General features: G+C 44.7%; 1 protein-coding gene across 1 annotated transcript; it reads right to left on the bottom strand.

Moving 5' to 3' along the window:
- Window positions 1-1,514: 1,514 nt before the first annotated feature.
- LOC123632500 (aquaporin-8-like) lies at window positions 1,515-14,521 on the bottom strand. The gene is made up of 5 exons (XM_045542829.1): window positions 14,504-14,521; window positions 7,741-7,988; window positions 4,837-4,963; window positions 3,052-3,263; window positions 1,515-1,653 (listed from the first exon to the last, which is right to left on the bottom strand). Exons 1-5 carry the CDS (start codon window positions 14,519-14,521, stop codon window positions 1,515-1,517), a joined length of 744 nt encoding a protein of 247 aa, XP_045398785.1.
- Window positions 14,522-23,310: the final 8,789 nt, after the last annotated feature.

The following is a 23,310-nucleotide window of genomic DNA, read 5'->3' as shown; positions in this document are numbered from 1 at the left end:
GAGAAAACTCTTCTGTTCTGCTGTTTCTGCCTCTCTCTGGGCAGTGCTGGCAACACGCTCCCCAGGCTGAGGTCTCTGAGGGCCACAAAGGAACCCCAGGAACCCAGAGCATCCTCAGGACTGAGCAGCAGTCTGTGTGTCTCAGAAGCCGAGCCCAAGTCAGCGGAAGCAAGTAATTTTCTCCTCTGGGCCTCTGTCCTGGCAGGAAATGCAGAAGCTGTCCTGTCCTGAGTATAGGATGGGTCAGCTGAGAGCACCTGAGGCGGCAGCGATCCCACCAGCCTGGCTTCATTGTCCCTTCAGGCTTTGGTGGGATTTCCTATACCAATGAAGAACCTGTGAAAGAGACGGCCAGTGAGGTCTCCGAGCCCTGGAGGAGAGACCCAGCCCTCCATCATATGTCTCCAGGCCCAGAATTCTCCAGAGAGATGACTTCCTGAGCCTTCCCAGCCTTCAGAGCCGATGCCCCTGGGGAGAGGGAGACACTATTTCCTGTTTGGTTTCCAGCCCGTTTCCTGACGATGCTCACTGCTGCCAGAGAAAGCAGCTGCCAGAGAATGATCAGTGATGCTTGTCACAGAGCCACAGGCTGGGTCCTGAGGACCCCCAGTACTGCAGGTGGGCAGTAGCGTGGGCCATCTAGACCAGCCCAGCCCAGTGCCTGTCCTCCCCAGACAGTGCAAGGCAAGCCCAACTTGTATGTGCTAAGTCCAGACAGAGATCCCCGCACTACCTGGAGCAGAAGGAGCAGAGTGTAAGAAGAGAGCCTGAGGAGACGTCAAACAGGATGGAGGGGACTCTATAGTGTTTCCTAACTGGAATCCATTTCTCCTTCTGGTAACATTATTCTTATTTATTCACTGCATAGCCCTGGGGAGCACTGTCTGCATTGTATTTTTTACATGCATGCTCTTGGGGACATCATGTACATTGTGTTCCTATGTGGATGGGCCCCCTGGAGTTGTACCACATCCCTGTGGGCACCACTCCTCCTCAACTCTCTGTCCTCCTCTCGATTGTCTGGATTCAGAGGTGGGCATGTGACCCAAGTGGGCCAGTCCAAACCAGTGAATGCCTGACTTAGGGATTTTGCTAGAGCTGTTGTTTTGTTTCCCCTGGAGTTGTTAAGCTGCTAGGACACAAGCCTAGAGAGGCCGGTGAACACTTTCTTCTGTGTTGGAGAGCCCATCTAAGCAGGAAGCCCACACAGAGAGAAGTAAAGCCTATAAGAAAGACCAAGTCTTGAAAGATGTTGTTTGAGCTCTACCCAAAGCCACTGCTACCTTTGAACTTTTGGATTATGTGAGTTAATGAATTCCCCTTTATGACATACACTGTTGTGAGATGGGTTTCTGTCACTTGCAACCAAAGGCCCTAGATAGAGCCGTGTTCTCTGTGTCTGAAGAGGATCCTTCTTTCCTCTCCAAACTGAAGTGAGAGCCTACCCTCCATTCCTGGATGCTCTGGAGCAGTCACCAGGTGCCCACAGGTGGGCCAGTGACGGAGTCACACTCCTACCTAATGAACAGTCCCACCAGCAGGCCAGCCAGGAGTGGGCCCAGCCAGTAGATCCAGTGGAAGCCCCAGTAGTTGGCCATCACGGCAGGTCCAAAGGCACGGGCAGGGTTCATGCAGGGTCCAGACACATTACCCCTGCAAACAGCCAGCACACTGGTCACCAGAGTCCCATCCAGGCCCCACCTCCCCCAAAGTCAAGTCCCCAACTAGGCCTATGGCACACAGACCCTGGAAACCCTCTCTAAACTTCCATATCATGGACTCCCAGGGTGCATCCTTAACACTGGGAAGCAAAAAGCATGGCTCCTCTCTGAGCATAGAGTCTGGCGCTCCCCATACACCCAAGGGAAAAATGACCAGCAAAGAATGCCTGGTCGGTGATGGCAGGGAGAGAGGCTGGATCTCAGTCTTCTTCAAAGTCTATGAAGCAAAGTCAAGCAGTTGTCACCCACTTTGGAGTCCAGCAGACCTAGAGTCAAAGCCCAGCCCAGCTAGTTCCAGCTGTGGGACCTTCATTTAACCTCATGTGTTTCAACTGAGGTGAAAGTGCCTGTGCCATAGGTTATTGTCAAGGAGTGAATGAGAAAGTGCATGCAGAGCCCATGCCTCATATATAATTAATGTACAACAGCATTAACTATAATCCAGCCAACTCAGTGAGACTCTTGTTGTGCTACAAATTTGGGCCTTCAGTCTCCTACAGGGGGACTGTTCCCCAGGCCCCAGGTGCACCTCTCTAGTTCTGGGTCTGCATCCTCAGCCCATTCACTCAAGCTGGGGTCCTGCAGACCACATCCCAACCTGTGTCCCCCATCAAGTCAAAAGGCTTGTACGTGAACCACAGGCCACTAGGGGGCAGCAAAGCATGGCCACAGCTGAACACACATTCCCAAACATGACAGAGCTGTCCCAGGAGAAGCACTAGACTAGCTTCTCTGTCAAAAGAAGGAAGAGGTTGGCCATTAGGATGGGGCCCCCTCATCCTCTTGCCCGAGATTTGTCACTTAATTTGCCACTGGCCATTGACCTAAAATAAGTCCCTTCTATCCTCTCTGAGCCTCAGGTTCCTCATCTATAAAATGAGCAAAATAATCCCTGACCCAACCTGTCTCCTTAATCCCTCCCTAAGGCTACGTATTCAAAATAAATGAGAGAATGGCTGTGGGTGCTCGTTTTAAGCCTGAGGCTAAAATCTGGGTTCCCACGGGCTGAATGAACATAGCCTATAAGAGTGTTTTATTCACACAACCAGAATTGGAAAACTTCACATAAAAATCCAGATTTCTGATATTCCTTGAATGAAATCAGCAGAGTCACCTGAGACCCACCTTCTCATGCAGTGACAATTTACTAGGGCTGAATTGACTGACGTGCTTAGACACCACAGTCCCCAACACTCCCTGTCGCCTGCCATGTTGCTAGCCCACTGCCGCCATCTGCAACACTGAGGCTGTGACCTTCAAGCCTGACCTCCTCTAGAGCCAGGACAGCCCAGGTCTGGGCATGGTTGTCCCACTGCTGAAGGACACTCACCCTGCCAGGATGGCCATGGTGACAGACAGGCCGGTGCAGAATGGGGCCACGGGGCGTGTGGTCCTTCGTTTGGTGGTGCCTGTGCACACGATCAGGACCAGCACCGTCAGGATGACTTCCGCCACCAACGCCCTCACCACCTGCCCCTGCTCCTGGACCGTCACAAAGGCTGCCCCAGATGCGTTCCAGAACCTCTCCGCAGGACTCACTGCCTGTGGAGAGAAGCCACTGAGCCTCACAGGGGGCAGAGAGATGGCTGGGAGCTGAGGGAAGGGGGTCTAAAAGTACACGCTGCCCACCTTAAGAGCCAGCAAATGGTATGTCAGTTTGGAGGTGGACATGTCTGGGTCCACATCCCAGCTCCCCCAGTTCTGACTGTGTGACTCTGTGTGAGCTATGGGACCTCTCTGAGCCTCGCTTTCCTCATCTGAAAAGTGGGGACGACCGAGGTTGTTCTAAGGGTTATGGGCTTGAGCTTATGTAATTTAGATGACCCTCATTGAGAAGAAGAACATAAGTGAATGGGCCTTGGAGTGGTCACAGCACCTAGAGAGGGAAGACAGTGGAGCACACAGGCTGCTGGATTCTGGACCTGCGCCTAAGCTCTGGTGCTCACCAGCCGGTCTGAACATGGGCGAGTTACCCACTTCTCTGTGCCTCCATTTCCCCATCTATAGAATGGGGGTGACGATGACAGCTCCTAGGTCACAGGTAAGGCTCTTGGCATGCCTGGCACATAGTGAGTACTCTCTAAGGACGCACTATGGTCTCTCTTGAAGTTGCTGGGAAATAAAAGAATATGTGGAAAGTGCTTAGCAAGGAGGGTGTGCTCCGTGAACGGCAGCTGCTGCTGCGCACTTGTCGGAATCATGTTTGACAAGTTTCACGTGGCAGGGCTTGAGGGCGGGTCTTACTCACTTTCCATAGGGAATTAGAGGGGGAAGGTCCAGGCTGCCTTCTACAGACAGGGAAACAGGTTGCAGGTCTCACATGGTGGCATGGAGAGACCAGGGCAGAGGTATACAGCAAAATGGGACTTTGGGCCAAAGCCTGCAGTGGGCCAGGACTGAGAGCTTCAGAGCCAGTCACAGTCAGGCTGGCAGCTCTCCCATCCACCACCCATAGCACGCAAGCCCGGGTCTTGAAGTGTCCCTGGTTAAACTGAAACTTAAGGGTGGAAGGAAGGAAGGAAAGAAGAATAGAGAGAGGGAAGGAGGAGGAGGAGGAAAGGAGGGAGGGAGTCCATCCTGGATTGTACGTAGAGCTATAAAAATTCTAGCAGAGAGGAAGAGCTAGCCTTCCTGATGGGACAGGAGGATTCCTACCATGAATTGAATATCCACTCCCATCAAAGGGAACTTAGTTTAAAGGCAAGCAAACTAGAGAATACACAGAGAAGTTAATTCTGGACTCTCTCAAGGGTAATAATCGTATGCATCTTGAATCCTCAGTGCTTAGTGAGATGTTTGTAGAATGAATGAACAAGTGAATCAATGAATGAGTAAATGAATGAAAAAACATTAGAACTATCCTAATCAACTCTACAGCCAGAAATGCCAAATTCTGAATGTGTTTTCTGGTCTATAGGGAAGGGCTGTGTCCAGATGGGAACAGAACAGGGTAGGATTGGAGGGAATGAGGCCCACATAATATTCTCCACCTCAGTGGGAAAGGGTCCAGCCTGTTCCACCAGCAGAAACAAGCTAAGAGTTGGGCCTTTCCCCAGTGCCCACTGCCCCCCCATACCCCAGCAGCCACCAGCCCAGCCCCCTGGGGGTCACCCACCTTGGCCAGGGCAGCCCCGATCAGCCCGCCAAGCAGCTGGGAGATCCAGTAGGGAACAAGCATCATCAGGGTGAGGCCTCCGCTCAGCATGGCCATTAGAGATGCTGCAGGGTTCAAGTGTGCCCCACTGTAACCCACAAGAGCAGAAGAAAGTCATGAGGCCCCTGTCCAGGGCCAACCATGAGTCTGTCACCTGAGAGAGTGTGTCCCCAGCAGCCCCCCAGGCTGGCCTTACAGGGCCAATGTCAGTCCAGGATCCAGCCCAGATAGGAAGAGGCACCAGATGGCTCCCATTTTCCCTGAGGTGCTGGGTGGTGGGGTGAGAGGCACTGGGGTTGCTAAGCAAAGGGAAGAGCAGCCCCTAAGCCTAACCCTAGACCCCAGGGTGGCCCCAAAGGAAGAACATGTGGGAAGACTGTCCCATAACTCCTTCTAGACTCCCTGAGAGCTTCTTCCAGCCTCCAGAGATATGGCTGCAGGTGAGACTGAAACCCCAGATTCTGATGAATTAGTAGCCCTGGCCCCCCTTATACATACTGAGGCTCAGAATGAGAGCTCTGGATGTAACTACTCAGCCAAGAAATCCCAACTTGTGGTCTGAGAGTGAGGAGTGAAACTCGGAGGTTAGGATTCAGGTTGGAAATGGTGTTGAGAACCGGGGGTGTGGGTGGGGTTCCTAATCAGGTCAGGGCTTGGAATCAGGAATTTGGGATGAGCATGGGAGCTAGACGAATCAGAACCTAGGGTCAGAGGGCAGCTTCCAGTTGGCTGGCCCCTGTCTTGCTCATGGGTAAAGAGCTTCCTGTTCATCAAGATGCTCAATCAGCCCTGGCCCGAGAACCAGGAGGCACCCCAAGTCCCCGCACCCCATTGTGTCGCAGCCCCACTCTGACGGAGGGACTGTTCTCAGATGTTGGCCTGTTATATCCCTCTGGTTCCCGGGAATCGATACCCCCCAATAAGAGGGAAAGTGACACCATGACCCCCCACATCACGCAAGAGCCAAAGTGCCCCAGATGTTAAGAGCCCAACAGTGAGCCTGCCCACTTCCAAAGGACACAGGGCATTGAGCTGAGACTGGACAGAGGACCTTGGCTCTTGACAAAAGGACTTTGTCCAATACTCTGATGCTTCTTGACCAGCTTCCCCCAGCTTGTCAGGCCCAGCTGTACACCCAGGCCCTCAGGTGAGCTTCCCGCATGATATGAAAGCACCAGCCAGTGCTCAGTCTCCAAAAGTCAGGAAGAGGGGCTGCCAGGTCCACTTGGCCTCAGGTAGCTCAGCCTGCGCTCTGCCAAAGCAAACAGGGGATGCTTTGGCTCCCCAGGGATCCTGCAGAGCTAGAACCCGTGAGGCCAGCAGCCTGTGCCCCACCATCTCATCTGCCCAACCTAGGGAGAGACTGTGATTGAGCATGGCTCCAACAGGAGAGGGCTGGATGCCCTGAGGACCACACATGTTCCTTAGACTGTCAAAATATTTTGTTCATTCATTGATTGCTCTCTTAGCAAATATTTATGGAACACTTACTGGGTACTTTACATACCTTACCTTGGATCTGTTCAACAACCTCAAAGTAATGCCTGGCATGCATGAGTTGCTGAATGAACATTTGTGCAAAAAGTCAGTGAATGAAGAAAAGTTTGGTATTACAGAGAGGCAAGGATACTACAGTGCCTGAGAGATGGTCTCTCCTGCCAGCTGGCCTGGGTTCAAACCCCAGCTGTGCCACTGCATAGCTGTGTGACCTTGGGCAAGTTCATTATCTCTCTGTGCTCCAGTGATCCTCACCTGACAAGGCTGTTGCAAAGATGTAATGTATTAATACATGTACAGCAGATAGTACTGTCTCTATAGTTAGTAATAACAAATATCAGCTGTTATTATTACCCACATTTGCACCACTGCACACAGAGGTTCAGCAGCTTGCCCTGGTGACCCAGCAAAGATGTGACAAAGGTTGCATTCACCCCCAGACCCATCTGAACAGAAGGTTGTGTGCTTTTCGTTCTGCTCACAGCCTCCCTTAGACATTTAAGGAGATGTTAAAGTTCTCTTTCCATTCTGGTTTTCTCAGAAATAGTATCTTAATTTTCCTATTCAGATCTATTTTCTCAGTGAGATTCAATGTAGGCCAACCTCGTCCCAGATCCTCCTGCTAGGCGCTTTTCCTGGGAACCTGCCAACCTCCCCACAGCCCTCCCCATTGAGCCCCCACCCGAGTGAGAGCGGAGCCAGAGGAGCCTGTCCCCTCTGCCTGCCCTCCTGGTCACCACTCGACTGGCCTAGTGGGGAAGCCCCCGGTCGGTTCCTCTGCAACAATCTCTGCTTTCCCTAAGCCTCTTGTAGTGGTAACAACAACACAGCAGCCAGTACCGGCTGAGTGCGTGGCGTGTGCTGAGGGCTTCATTTCATTCTCAATGCCCCCCACCCCCTAACTTAAGGCACTTGGGTTTGGGTGCTGGAGCCAGACAGCTTGGACTTGGTTCCTGGCTCTGTCACTTTCTAGCCCTATAACCTGAGACAGGTGACACAGCATTTTACAGCTGTAAAATGGGACTAATAACAGGACCTACCCCACAAGGTTGTTGTGAAGATTGGGTAATTAATATCTATAAAGTGCTTAGAATATTGCCTGGTACGTGGTGAGCAAGATATCCATGTTGGCCTGGGAAAAAATCATTGAAAAAATACGCTCCTGTTCCCATTTTATAGTTTGGAGAGGGACTTGCCCGAACCCAGGCGCTCACGGGCTGCAGAGTGAGGAGAGGACCCCAGGCAGGCTGAGGCCCCACCCCACAGCGCTCCCTGGAGTCCTGAGTGGTGACAGGGCCTGACCACAGCTTTGCCCCCACCCCAGCTTCCCACGGGAGCCCCAGGCTGAGTGCTTGGGGCTGGTCTCACCTGATGTTCCCCAGTGTGGCAATGAGGATGCCCAGGGCCAGCCCGTGGGCCAGGGCTGGCTGCAGCAGCCCCATGTTTGTCGCGTTCTCAATGACTGACATGCACCCGATGAACACGAAGAAGGCAGAGCCCAGCAGTTCAGCCAGGCAGGGCTGCACCAGCCGCTGGTACCAGGACACACGCCACCTGTCACCCACGCTCGGCTCCTTCGCCTGGTCATTGCCAAAGTCAGAGTCACACATAGCTACCTGCCGCAGGGAAAAGGGACAGTAGACATGGGTGTCAGGAGAGCCCGGACAGGAAGTCCCAACCCCCAACCTTGAATTCATTCGCAGCCACCCCTCGCTGTGCCAGGCTGCAGAGGAAGACGCGGCAGTGGGCTCACCTCTATAGACATCAAGACAGGACGGCACAAGCCCCAGGGTTCTTGCCTGAGCTGCTGGGAAACCCGCACCTGTTGTCCTGGGCACTCTTGTCTCCACTGGTCCCACACTACAAGCTCTGCCTCTTTTAAAGGGCTGCAGAGGGTCACTGACAGTGCTCAGAAGCCAATAAAGTCCTCATGGGTGGTGGCCCTGAAGCCCAGAAGAAGAAACTTTTTTATTTCATCTCGCCAGGGCAGGGCTGGGGTGGGGAGTCAAGAATTGCTGAGCTTCCTGCCAATGAGGGGAAAGGCTCTGGCTTGGCTACGTCACCTGGACGGAGCGCACCAGGCCTCGCACTCCAGCTCTCCATGGTTCACATAAGGCCAGCGCGTGTCAAGGGGCACGCACAGAGCCCCATCGCGTTGGGACCTCTCAGGTTGAGAAACAGCAAACTCATCTTCGATTGTTTTTCCCTGGATGCCCACAGGCATCTCCTTCTACCTGAGGCCCCAGCACCTGCCCTCACCCTGATGGCCTGACCCGGGACCCAGTGGCAGAAGATGATCCCCCTCTGGGTGAAGCAGCGTAGATAAGCAAGAGGCCACGTGGTGCGGTGCTAAAACCTGTGCATCTTGGAAACCGGCTTCCTGTATTTAAATCCCAGCTCTGACATGAACCAGCCACGTAACCCTGAGCACGTGCCTCGATCTCCCTGCTCCTTTGTTTTCTCCTCTGTCAAGCATGGATGGTAGTGACAGTAGTCATGTCACAGGGTCGTTGTGAGTTTAAATGGGCTAATATTTGTAAAGTGCTGAAGACAGTGCCAGACATAATAAGCACAATACCGGTGTCCATTAATTTAAAATATATGTTTTAGGTATAACTAATGTTTATTGAGCATGTGCTATGTGCCAGGCACTGGACTAACTACTTTATATGTAGTATCTCATTTAAAGCTCACAGCAACCCTATGAGGTAGTTACTATTATTACAATCAGTTTGTAATTGGAAGTGGAGTTTCAGGAAGGTTGACTTTCCCAGGATTGTACAGCTTATATGATCACAAAACTTGTGGGCTGTCACAAAAGGACAGACACTGTATATGATTCCACTTACATGAAACACCTATAGTAGTCAAATTCATAGACACAGAAGGCAGAATGGTGGTTCCCAGTGGACGGGTAGAAGGGAGAAAGGGGAGTTAGTGGTTAATTGGTACAGATTTTCTGTTTGGGAGGATGAAAAAGTTTTGGAGATTGATGATAGAGATAGTTGCGTAATAATGTGAATAGACTCAATGTAACTTAACTGTAACCATTTTAACTTAAAAATGGTTAAAATGGTACATTTTATGTATATTTTACCACAATTGAAAAAATAAAAGCCTATGGGCTAAGCCAGTACATTCTACTGCCTTTCTAAGATGGATGGATCGATGGGTGGGTGGGTGGATGGACGGATGGAAAGATGGATGGATGGATGGATGGAAGGAAGAAGGAACGGATGAATGAAAGGTATGGAGGGAGGGAGAGATGGGTTTTCTTATTCTTTCAATCTCCAAATGTGTAAATAGCTACTGTGAGACAGTCACTGTTCTAAGGGCTGGCTGGAGTTGTAGCAGTGAACAAACAGGCGAGGATTCTGCTCCGTGCTCATAGCCACAGTCTGAGTGTTTGTATGTCTAGCTAGAGACAGAGAAATAATATTACAGATAAGGGAATTTTAAGGACCATTTCTACCATTACTAACTACATGTCCAACACCGTGCTGAGCACTCTGCACATATTCACAACAACTTTGTAAGTCCCATTACTTCTTATCCCCATCTTCAGGTGAGAAAAATGAGGCACAAGTACGTTAAAGAACTCACCCATGTTTGTGTAGATTCAAAGTATCTGTTTCAGGACAGACGTGGATGTATCTGGACAGAGCTGGGACAGTTGGTTGACAGCCTTTGTCAGCACGAGGCTTGGGAATCCAGGACTTCTGTTGAACATCTGCTCATCTCAGAAAGTTTCAGGATCTGCTTTCTTCCAATGTCTTTAGCTCTATTCTCTCCCTCCACCCTATCCCACAACATGTGGTCTAAGATGTTTCTTACACCTTCCTTCAGATTCCCTGTAAACAGCAACGAAGACAGTTGTCCAATCCTCAGCTTCTCCATCTCCCTCATTCTTTGCTCAAGTCCTGCCAGTGCTGCTTCCAGAATAAGTCTCTCCTGTTTTCACCCAGGCCTTCAGCAGTGCTTGCTTGGTCCCTTGAGAAACATCAAACTAACATTCGTTATACACCTTCCAGATGCTAGGCCCAGCACTGGACAACTAGATGTAATTCATACTTATAGTATCCTATTATTTAACCCATTTCACAGCAGGAACTCCCTGCTGGAGTGGAGTGCTATAATAACTCCTCACCTGGTCTCCTTGCCTCACCCAACCGTCATCCATTCCTTTCACACTGGGAGCCAGCAGGGCACGGTGGTAATGGCGGTCCCCATCCCCATAGGGATCTTGTGTGTATGAAATGAGGCAATGCACTTAGCACAGTGCCCAATTCAGAGCAAGTACCCAAGAAATAGCAGCTCTTGTTTTGGTTTGTGTTAGAGCAGGCTAATTGCTTTAAAAAAAAAAAAAACCAACATTGCAATGACTTAGCATAATAGAAGTTGATTCTTTGCTCATATAATAGTACACAGGAGGCTCTTTACCAAATGGTGACTCAAGGGTGACTCAGGGATCCAGACCACTTCCATCTTGGAGCTTCCTCATCTAAGTCCTTGAATATCATCCAGCAAATAGGGAAAGAGACAATGTGGAGGGTTGTGCAAGAGGTTATTATGGATTGGGCCTAAAAATGGTAAATATCTGTTTCATCCATATTTGATGGGCTAGATCTCAGTCACATGGCTTCCCCTGACTGCAAGCGATCAGGGAGATGTAGTCTAGCTGTGTACCCAGGAGGAAAAGAGAGGCATTTTATGAATACCGTGCAATTTCTGCCACATGGTGGTTGCTATTACTCAGACTGTGCTTGCAATTGAGTCCTTCCCTGACTTAAAACCTTTCAGCATCTCCCATGGTTTCAGGACAAAATCAAACTCCCTTTGCAAGCCACACAGGCATTAAGTCCTAGCCCCAGTTTGTCTCTTGCCATATGAACATGAAACACTTTCTCAGATGAGTCAGGCGCACTCACCCTCCCTGCCCATCCCACCCCTCTGTTTGGAGTCTTCATTTGCCCTCTGGCCAACTTCTATTCCTTATTCAAATCTCAGATCAGAAATCTGATCTTCCTGACTCCTGGCCCAACTAGATGTTAGGCCTCTGGACAAGCCCCTCCTTCACTAGAGGAAAGGTTGGATTCCATAGAGCTCCAAAACCAGTGGATCTGCAGAGAAAGTCTGAATATCATTCAAGCAAAATAATGTATTTTCACTGCATGAGAATTTTTGCATGCCCCAAGTTCCTACACAATGTACTGGTCTCCCCCAAAACCATTACAATACCCAGTGGGCTAAGGAGATAGTATTTTCCTAAGAAATTCTTTGGTTGGCAGACTTCCAGTGTCCCAATTCCAGGTCTAGTTGACATGAACAAGGCCTGTAATTTTTATCTCTGTGTGAATGGCAACAGTTCAAGACATCTCTTCATCTATACCCACCCTGTCTGCCAACTATCACCAGGAACAAATGGAGAATGAAATATCACATTTTACCAAGGCACATTGCCCTTCACTCCTTTCTTGAAGTTGATGACTGCACTGTTGTGCAAGAATGTGATACTGGTGCCATGGCAGCCATCTTGAGACCATGAGGTGCAACGACACAGAGAGTGGATCCTTGATGACATCACCGTGCCACCAGACCAACCCCAAGACCACCTACTGCAGACTTCATGTTAAATTAATCTGCAGTTTCCAGATTCTGTGCCAGGGCACCCCAAGGAACTACAGTGCACTCACAGAGGGGCTCTGGATATTTTAAACTCCAAGAGAAACACAGTGATGCTCAATGTCTATCAGACACCATGGGATCTACTAGCTCAGTAATTTACTGTTTTAACGTTATATGGCCCTATATTCCTTTCAGTGACAGTATATCTCTATGATGCTGGTTTTATGGCAGTTGCCATCATAACATGCAAGGACTTCACGAAAACCAATGTGGAACAGGAAATGAGGTGGCAGTATCCAATATGATTCTAAAGTCTATGAAATTATGCAGTGCCCCATTGGCACACCCAGCCCATGTTAAGTAATGGTAGTATTTAAGAATGAAAGGCCAGGCACAGTGGCTCATGCCTGTTGCCCTAGTGCTTCAGGAGGTCAAGGGGGGAGACTTGCTTGAGGCCAAGAGTTCAAGACAAGCCTGGGCAATAGTGAGACCCTATCTCTACAAAAAAATACAAATATTAGCCTGGCAGAGTTATGTGCACCTGTGATCCCAGCTACTTGGGAGGCTGAGGCAGGAGGATCACTTCAGCCTAAGCATTGGAGGCTGCAGTGAGCTATGATTGTGCCACTGTACTCTGGGTGACAGAACAAGACACTGTTTAAAAAAATAAAACAGACAAAATGAATGAATGTTATTTAATTTCAAATTATTTATAGTTATTTAAGAATGAAATATAAAATATGTGCATTTTTTCCAATGTATATTATTCAATGTATGTGTATTTTGAGCCTCCACCATGCAGAGGCTCCATAATTTGGACTGATCCTGAGATTTGTGTTCTGTGGACAACCATGGAAACACAAAGCAAAAGCTCTCATTCTCTTCTGAAACCGTGGCTTTACTTCTATCTAAATAATCATTTTCAGTTTACGATCACTTGGCACTTAGGGCAACTTAGCTGTTGGAAATGAGTCTAGTTTTTACATGTCTGCTCAAATTGCAGCATTAGTTTGAACCTGAGCAACTTCCTTCCTCATGGAAGTCACCGGCATCTTCTTTTCTCCCCTGCAGTGTCAAGTTCAAAGTGTTGAATGTCTTTTAAGTCACTAGTAAGCAAACATGTTGGCAATTTCAGAACTCTTTACAGCCAGAAAGTCCTTGAACTAAGAAAGCCGTCCACTACATCTCGTCAGCAAGGGTCCATCTTCTCCCCCTCTGCATGTTTTGAACAATAGAAAATGGCTACCATTTCCTGAGAGCTTACTCGGAGCTTGACACTAGGAACGAATTTTATGGGAATAATCAGAATACTCCCATGTCATCTTTTCTTTCCCTTTTATCTTTTCCTCTATTATCCAAATTCAATAACTCTATAGAAGAGGAAATCTAAATGTCCAGTAAACACAAAAAGACACTTAATCTCTGGAATAACCAGAAAATTTTCAAATTAAAGCAACAGTAATAACATTTTCACCATTAGATTTGTAGAAAAAAGTTTTAAGCTAATTAACATCCATTGCTGGCAAAGGTGGAAGAAGCATGTAATCTCAACTAACATATAATAATATTTTTGTTCTAACAGCTTGATTGAGGTATAATGGATATACTACCCTTAAGATAAGATTTGATAATGTTTTTGTTTTGTTTTGCTTGAGACAGAGTCTCATTCTGTTGCCCAGGCTGGAGTGCAGTGGCCCAATCGTAGCAGACTTATAACCTTGAATTCATAGGTTCAAGGGATCCTCCTAGCTCAGTCTGCTGCATAGCTAGGACGACAGGCGTGTTCCACCACACCTGGCTAATTTTTTGCACAGATGGATTCTGGCTATATTGCCCAGGCTAGTCTTGAATTCCTGCCCTCAAGTGACCTTCCAGCCTCAACTTCCCAAAGTGCTGGGATTATAGGTGTGAGCCACATGCCCACCGTATGATAATGTTTTCAAAGGGAGTAGAGAGAAAGCATCATAGGAAATGTAAATTATGTGTGCTAGTTAGCAACTGGATAAATTTCACAAACACAATATGAAAGACACCAGACACCAAAGAGTACATACTGTGGATCATGAAGCTCAAACCTCGGTAAAGCTGAACATGCTGTTAGCTTTAGGAGGTAGTTGCTGGCCAGAGTTCTTGGAGACTTTTGGGGTGTTGTCACCTCTATTTCATTGTGTGGATGATTAAGTTCACTTTGTGAAAATTCATAGAGCTATTAGTAGAATTTGTGTACTTTGCTGTGTGCATGTTATACTCAAATAAAAAGTTAAAAATGAAACCAGTCTGTTCTTACGAAGTTAACTTCCAGACATAATCAAAAGGAAATCTGTAGGTGGATCTATGGCACCTAAGAAGACAATACTGAATTCAATCTCTATGACATCAGCTATAATATTTTTCCATCATAAAATGTAATTATAAAAATAAGCAAAGTTAGAAAGGCATTACTATGAAATTGTTTTCAATAACAATAAAGGTTAACAGCCAGGAAGTCCTAGCCCAGGCCTTGTACTGAGCATTCAGTAAACATTATTCTGCGTATTCCTCATGGTAATCCTAAGGTAGATACTGTTCCCAGTTTGCAGACAAGAAACAAGTTCGAAGACCTGCTGACTCACTAAAGACCATATACAATTAGTGTCTGTCAGTTTGCTAACTCTAAAGACTATACTTTTAAGAGGTAAAATATCTCTACAAGAGGTAAACTACCTAAAAACAGAAACCAACAATATCTTTTGACAGACTCATTTAGTTCTATTTCATTTGTGTAAATGGACTTCAGGATGAGGAAATACTGCACTGGGGCAGAGTTAGGGAACCGATCTTGGCCTTAATTAAGGATCTTCTCCGAATTTATTTTATTCTCCTTCTTCTCCAGAACTTCTAACTTCTTCAGAAAACATTCCCATCTGGCCCAGAACATTTAATTGGCTGTAAGAGTTTGGGCTCTAGGTCTCTTGGCCATAGAGGTCCCACTGAGGGCCTGGATGGAACCAGGGTAGGTGGCCACACACCCGGGCAATGATGGTACAAAATAAAAGCTTGGCTATTGATGTTCCCTCTGGCATATCTTGGCCAGAAGGGGGAAATGTGAACTAAAATGAAATCCCAAGGCCCTGTCCACTGAACAGAACTCCTTTGGACAAGGGGACCCCAGAGAAACCTTAAAACTGAGTGCCCAGCCACAAGGGGAGGAGAGGTCAGACAGGCCTCATTGTAACCCCTCCCTTGCAGCCAGGAGGCTTTCTTCCCTAAGGTCTAACAGAAACCAATCTCATGATCCATCCTCGCTCACCAATGACCAGCATTCCTTCTTGACAAGGGTACACCAACCATAGAGTGCTTCTGACCAGTCTGTAGAGGCTGTGCAGAGAGGGTTTTCATGTCTTCTGCTTCACATTTTGACGTCAGAGGACCAACAAATCCACCCTTGGATCATGCTAAGACTGCCATTTCTGAACATGGATCCCATGAAGGAGCATGAAATTCAACTGTGTATGCACATATTTCTCTTTTCATAAATATTCCTGTACATTTAGCCACCCAGCTCAGCATAAATTCTTGTTCTCATTTTTCCTCCCTTGAAGTACATTCGACTTCTGCCCATGGCAATTGCTTCCAAGCATGTCAGAATGACCAGAGTGACCACCCTGCGTGCTGAAACCCTCTGTAGGAAATAAAGCTATCCTTTCAAATAAGAGAAAAGATTGGTAAAATCTAGTGTTGATAAGGATAGAGTAAAACAGTCTCTCTTGTGCATAATTGGTGAGGATATAAATGTATATTTTGACAATATTTAGCAAAGAGTAAAATGTCAAATGCTTTGACCCAATAACTCCATTTCTAGAAATTTACCCTTAGCGATATATATACATACAAAGATGTTCATTGCACTATTTACAGGAGCAAATTAATATGCAAGCTACATAAATGTACATCATTAGAAGACTACCTAAGTTAGTTGTTTTTTAAATGGTGATGTAAATTAGGGTTGGCAAACTGCAGCCTATGGGCCAACTTTGGGTAGTTGCTTATTATTTTATAGACTAGAGGCTAAGAAGGTTATTTTTTTTACCTTTAAAATGGTTATTATCTACATAATATCCTGATATTCCACAGCATCAAAAATACTTACTATATAGCCATTTGAGAAAAAAACCTCTACTAACTTATATTAATAGGTTGCTATGTATGACTGTGGCAATATTGAAGCAAAAATGCAGTTTATAGAACAGCATGTATCATATGATTCCAATGTGATAAAATTAAATACATAGACTGTACCATATGCAACTGTCTGCACAGAGAGATATATGAAACATGTCAACCAATGTATCAATTGTCAGTATCTTTGAATGATGCCAAATATATGTTGTAAATTCTGCCACTGATCATAATAGTAGGCTTAACTAAATAGAAAGACATCATGTTCAATATTGTAATGATGTCAGTTTTCTTTTTAATGCCACCCTAAGTAAGACACAACAGGAGTTTAGGAGAACTCAGCAACATGGTAGTAAATATATGGGTTGTGTTGTAACGTATAAACCCTTAACCTCAATGGCTTGAAGACATCGTGTGGGTTATTTTTGTTCTTGTTTAATCACTCCTGAGTGTTCAGAAAGAGACCATCTATGCAGTGATTCAAAGACCAGCTCCTCCCATCTTGTATGTCCCCCATTTTCTTTTCTTTTCTTTCTTTTTTTTTTTTTTTTTTTTTTTGAGACAGAGTCTCGCTCTGTTGCCCAGGCTAGAGTGCCGTAGCATCAACCTAGCTCACAGCAACCTCAAACTCCTGGGCTCAAGCAATCCTCCTGCCTCAGCCTCCCGAGTAGCTGGGACTACAGGCATGCGGCACCATGCCGGGCTAATTTTTTCTGTGTATATTTTTAGTTGTCCGTATAATTTCTTTCTATTTTTAGTAGAGACGGGGTCTCGCTCTTGGTCAGGCTGGTCTCGAACTCCTGAGCACAAACGATCTACCTGCTTCAGCCTCCCAGAGTGCTACGATTACAGGCATGAGCCACCGTGCCCAGCCCCCCCCCTTTCAATAATTGGCTTCCAAGTTTGCCAGAGAAGGAAAACAAGGCAGTGGAGCAGACCCATTTCTTAGCTACATCAGGCCAAAAGTGACCCATATCACTTCCACCCACATTCCATTGGTGTGAACTAGACATGTGGCCACACCTTAGATGCCAAGAGTACTAGGAAATGTAGTCTCAAAAGGGGCATCAGCTCCCCCCACTCACACCCCACAACACTGCGGAAGGAGAGAATGAATCTTCCAGGGATTGCTAACTAAATCTGCCAACACTGAATTTCCAGAGAAAAAGTAGATATGTGAGAATATCCAGGAGAGTTATGAGAAGGAAGAGAATTACAAAAAAAAAAAATAGCTGTACCAGATACCAAATGACAATAATTAAAATAGATTAAATAGTTTAGACTGGGGAAGGAATCTGTAGACAAGCCACTGGAATGGAACGAAGAGCCTAGGAATATCCCCAAATATTTTGAGGAATTTATTTTATGATAAAGATGGAGTTTCAAATCAGTAGGAAGACCAAGGAAAACAGACTATCATTTTGGGAAATAAAAGAAAGCTAGAGCCTTACCTCTTTCCAGAACATCATTATCAGAGCAAAAAATTTTAATGTACAAAAATGTAAAAGAATGTGGATTAATTTTTACTATTTCAAATGGGGAAGACCTTTCTGAGCAGGACACAAAACACATAAAATATACAGAAAAAGACAATTTTGGCAAAGATGTAAAACCAATCCAAAGGAGGAAAGATAGCCTTTTCAACAAATTATATTGGAGAAACTGGACATCTATAGGCAATTAAATGAACTTCAACCCAAGACTCACATGCCATATAAAACACAACTCAACATGGATCACAGGCTTAAAAATAAATCCTAAACCCATAAAACTTTTAGAAAAAATAGGAGAAAATTTTCAGCATCCAGGGCAAAGCAAGGCAAAGTGTTCTTTCACACCAAAAGTATGAATCCTAGAAATAAAAATTGATAAATTGAACTTCATTAAAATAAAAACATTTGGTCTCTGAAAGACTCCATTAGGAGGATGAAAAGACAAGCTACAGCCTGGAAGAAAATATTTGCAAACCACATATGTGACAATATCTAACAAAGGACCAGTATCTAGAGTGTATAAAACAGCTCTGAAAACAAAATAGTAAAAAAAAAAAAAAAAGCCAGTGAGAAAATGGGCAAAAGATGTAAAGGAACATGTCCCCACCCAACAGGATACCCAGATGGCAATTATGCCCATGAAAAGATAAATGTTGAAAGTCATTAGACATTAGAGAAATGAAAATTCAAACCACTATGAGAATCTCTATGTCCCTCTCAGAATGGCTAAAATATAAAAACAAAATAAAGTGACCACACAAGCTTGCAATAACATGGAGAAGCTGGATAGCCCATATACTGCTGGAAAACAGAGAAAACTCTAGAAAACAGTTTGATAGGTTTTTAAAAACATATACATGACAAAATAGTGTTGGACTATAATCCAAAGTATGAAATAAATGTTCATGAATCCATCCTGATATAAGTATATTATTGAATGAGTAAATGAGAGAGAAGAACTCCACCCTCAAGGAGGTGGAGCATAACTCTCTATTCCTTCAATGTGGGCTGGGCTTGGTGACTTCCTTCGTGTGAGTGCAGTAAGGAAAGGGGGTAAAAAAAGAGTAAATTTACAGTGGAGAAACCTGACAAAAACTATGTCTGGCCAGGTCAGCATCAATAGTGATACATCATGTTGATGGCATCTACCCTTGATAGGATGTGATGAAAATAACAGATACATGCAACAGTTTGAATGAATCTTCAGAGAATTATGATTAGAAAAAGCCAAACCCAACAGGTTACATATTGTATGTCTCCATTTATATAACATTTTTTTTTTTTTTTGAGCCAGAGTCTCACTCTGTTGGCCGGGCTAGAGTGAGTGCCGTGGCATCAGCCTAGCTCACAGCAACCTCAAACTCCCGGGCTCAAGTGATCCTCCTGCCTCAGCCTCCTGAGTAGTTGGAACTATAGGCATGCACCACCATGCCTGGCTAATTTTTTCCATATATTTTTAGTTGTCCAGCTAATTGCTTTCTATTTTTTTAGTAGAGACGGGATCTTGCTCTTGCTCAGGCTGGTCTCGAACTCCTGAGCTCAAGCGATCCGCCCACCTTGGCCTCCCAGAGTGCTAGGATTACAGGCGTGAGCCACCGCGCCCGGCCTCCAGATGCTCACTTTTACTACTTCTATTCAACATAGTATAAGAGGATTTAGAAAGAGAATTAGGGAGCAAAAAAAAGAAAAGGCATCCAAAAGGGAAAGAAAGAAGTAAAATTATCACTGTGTCAAATGTCATGATTTCATACATAGGAAACCCTAAATATCTTCCAAAAAAGGTTAGAATTAATAAATGGGTTCAGCAAAAGTGAAGGATACAAAATCAATTGTATTCTGATATACTAAAAATGAACAATCCAAAAGGTAATAGAACAATTTCATTTACAATAGCATTAAAAATCAAAATACTTAGGAATAAACTTAACCAAGGAGGTTAAACACTTGTACAGTAAAAATTACAAAACATTATGGAAAGAAATTAAAGACATAAATAAAAGACATAGCATGTTTGTGGATTAGAAGATTTATCATCCTCAAGATGTCACAAATACTCAAGACAATCTACAGACTCAATGCAATCCCTATCAAAATCTCAGTATTTTTTTTTGCAGCAATATGAAAACCCATTCTAAAATTTTGTAGAATTTCAAGGATGCTGAGGAGCCAAGAAAACCTTGAAAAAGAAGAACAAAGTTGGAAGTCTCACACTTCTTGATTTGAAAACTTACTACAGAGCTACAGTATTCCAAACAGTCTGGCACAAGCATAAAGACAGCCAAATAAACCAATGGAATAGAATAGAGAGCCCAGTAATAAACCCTCTAAATATATAGCCAAGTACAAGGGAGCCAAAACTATTCAATGGGGAAAGAACATTCTCCTCAACAAAGTGTTGGGAAAGCTGGATGTCCACATTCAAAAGAATGATGTTGGCTCCTTACCTAATACCACATACAAAAATTAACTCAAAGGCTGTGCATGGTGGCTCACACCTGTAATCTCAGCACTTGTGGAGGAAGAGGCAAGAGGATTGGTTGAGGCTAGGAGTTTGAGACTAGCCTAGAGAACATAGTGGGACCCCACCTGTACAAAAAATAAGAAAAAGCAGGGCATGGTGGTATATTCCTGTAATCCTGGCTACTCGGGAGGCTGAGGAAGGAGGATCACTTCCGCACAGGAGTTCAAGGTTCTACTGAGCTGTGGTCACGACTTTGTACTCTAGCCTGGGTGATAAAGTGAGACTCTGTTAAAAAAAAAAAAAAAGAAGTAAGTCAAAATGGATCAAAAACCTAACTGTAAGAGTTAAAACTATAAATACATGAATGGCCAAAAAGTATATAACAAGATTCTCAACATCACTAATCATTAGAAAAATGCAAATCAAAACTACATGAAATACCACTTCTCATTTGTTAGGATGCCTAGTGTGTGTGTGTATAGATTGCAGAAAATAACAAGTGTCACAGGCATGTGGAAATGTTGAAATCCTTGTACATTACTGATGTGAATGCACAATGGTGGTGCAGCTGCTGTGATAAACAGTATGGAGGTTCCTTTACAAATTAAAAATAGAATTACCGTATGATCCAGCAATTCTGCTTAAGGATATATACTGAAAGGTACTGAAAGTGGGAATGTGAGCAAGTATCTGTGCACCAATGTTCACAACAGCATTCTTCACAATACCCTAAATGTGGAAACAACCAAATGTCCACCGAAGTGTGAATAGATCACCAAAATGTGATATATACATACAATTTCATATTACTCGGTCTTAAAAAGGAAAGAAATTCTTACTTTTTTTATTTGGTATTTATTTTGTATTTTTTCCCGCAAGGCTACATCATAAGAAAGGAATGAAATTCTGACACATGCTACAACATGGGTAAACCTTGAAGACACTATGCTAAGTACCATAAGTTAGAAAAAGAACCAATATCATATGATTCCACATACAGGAATATCTCAAAAGTATTGCAGGTTCAGTTCCAGACCACCACAGTGAAGCAAGTCACACAAAATTTTCAGTTTCCCAGTGCATATAAAAGTTATGTTTACACTATACTGTAGTCTATCAAGTAGGCAATAGCATTATATCTAAAACTAAAAAGCCATATAAACACCTTAATTTTAAACTACTTTATTGCTAAAATATGCAAACAGTCATCTGAGCCTCCAGAAATCTTTTTGCTAGTGGAAAGTTCTTGCCTCCAGACTGATAGCTGCTGACTGATCAGGGTGGTGATTACTAATGGTTAGGGTGGCTGTGGCAATTTCCTTAAATGAGATAACAGTGAAGTTTGCCACATGGATTAACTCTTCCTTTCACAAAAGATTTCTCTGTAGTCTGTGATGCTGTTTGATCGTATTTTACCCACAATAGGAACTTCTCTCAAAATTGGAGTCAGTCTTCTCAAACCCTGACACTGCTTTATCAAATAAATGTAATATTCTAAATTCTTTGTTGTTGTTTGAACAATGTTCTTGGTATCTTCACCATGAGGAGATTCTATCTTAAGAAATCACTTTTGGCCAGGTGTTATGGCTCATGCCTCTAATCCTAGCATTTTGGGAGGCCAAGGCAGGAGGATTGCTTGAGGTCAGGGGTGCAAGACCAGCCTGATGAAGAGTGAGACCCTGGCTCTACAAAAAAATAGAAAAATTAGCCAGGTATAGTGGCACATACCTGTAGTCCCAACTACTCAAAAGGCTGAGGCAGGAGGATTGCTTGAGCCCAGGAGTTTGAGGTTGCTGTGAGCTACGATGACACCACTGCACTCTGGCCTTGGTGAAAGAGCAAGACACACGCTCAAAAAAAAAAAAATCACTTTTTTTCCCTCATCCATAATAAGCAACTCCTCATCCTTTTAAGTTTTATCATTAAATTGTAGCAATTCAGTCCCATCTTCAGGTTCCACCTTTAATTCTAGTTCTCTTTCTATTTCCACCACGTCCATAGTTCCTTCCTGCACCGAAATCTTGAATCCCTGAAAGTCTCCCATGAGGGAGAGAATAACCTCTTCCAAATTCCTGTTAATATTGCTATTTTGACCTCTTCCCATGAATCAGGAATGTTCTTAATGGCATCTAGAATGATGAATCCTTTCCAGAAGGATTTTTATTTACTTTGCCCAGATCCCTCAGAGGAATCACTATCTATGGAAGTTATAGCCTTAGAAAGTGTATTTGTCAGTAATAAGACTTGAAATTTGAGATTACTCCTTGATCCATGAACTACAGAATGAATATTGTGATGGCAATCGTGAAAACAATATTAATCTCCTTATACATCTCCATCATAGCTCTTGGGTGGCCAGGTGCATTGACAAAGAGCAGTAATTTTTTGAAAGGAATATTTTTGTTCTGAGCAGTAGATCTCAACAGTGGGCTTAAAATATTCAGTAAACCATGCTCTGAACAGATGTGCTGTCACCCAGGCTTTGTTGTTCCATTTCTAGAGCATAGGCAGAGTAGATTTAGCATAATGCTTAAGGGCTGTAGGATTTTCAGAATGGTAAATGAGCATTGGCTTCAACTTGAGGTCACCAGCTCCCTTAGACCCTAACAAGAGAGTCAGACTTGCTAATGAATTGTGAAGCCAGGCATTGACCTCTATCTATGAAAGTCCTAGATGGCGTCTTCTTCCAATAAAAGGCTGTTTCACCTACATTGAAAATCTATTGTTTGGTGTAGCAAACTTCATCAATGATCTCAGCTAGATCTTCTGGATAACTTGATGCAGCTTTTCCATCAGCACTTGCTGCTTCTCCTTGTACTTTTATTATTCTAGAAACAGCTTTTTTCCAGAAACCTCATGAACCATCCTCTGCTAGCTCCCAAGTTATCTTTTGCAGCTTTCTTACCTCTCTCAGCCTACATAGAAGTGAAGAGAGTTAGGGCTCTTCTGTGGATTAGGCTTTGGCTTAAGGGATGATCATGGCTGATTTGATCTTCTATTCTATACCACTAAAAGTTTCTCCATATCAGCAACGAGGCTATTTCGCTTTTGCATCATTCCTGTGTTCACTGGAGTTGCACTTTTAATTTCCTTCAAAAAGTTTTCTTTTGCATTCACAACTTAGCTAAGTGGTACAAGAGGCCTAACTGTCAGTTTATCTCAGCTTTCAGCGTGCCTTGTCGCTAAGCTTAATCATTTCTA

The sequence above is a fragment of the Lemur catta genome, chromosome 2 (assembly GCF_020740605.2).
Source record: "Lemur catta isolate mLemCat1 chromosome 2, mLemCat1.pri, whole genome shotgun sequence".
NCBI lineage: Eukaryota > Metazoa > Chordata > Mammalia > Primates > Lemuridae > Lemur > Lemur catta.
Note: the sequence above shows the minus strand (reverse complement) of the source record. Positions and strands in the feature narration are given on the sequence as shown.

Excerpts from the sequence above, each read along its gene's own strand:
- LOC123632500 (XM_045542829.1), bottom strand. Across the intron at positions 3,264-4,836 it reads TCGGGGCTGCCCTGGCCAAG|GCAGTGAGTCCTGCGGAGAG; the intron begins GTGGGTGACCCC and ends TTCTCTCCACAG. Across the intron at positions 1,654-3,051 it reads ACCATGGCCATCCTGGCAGG|GGGTAATGTGTCTGGACCCT; the intron begins GTGAGTGTCCTT and ends GGCTGTTTGCAG.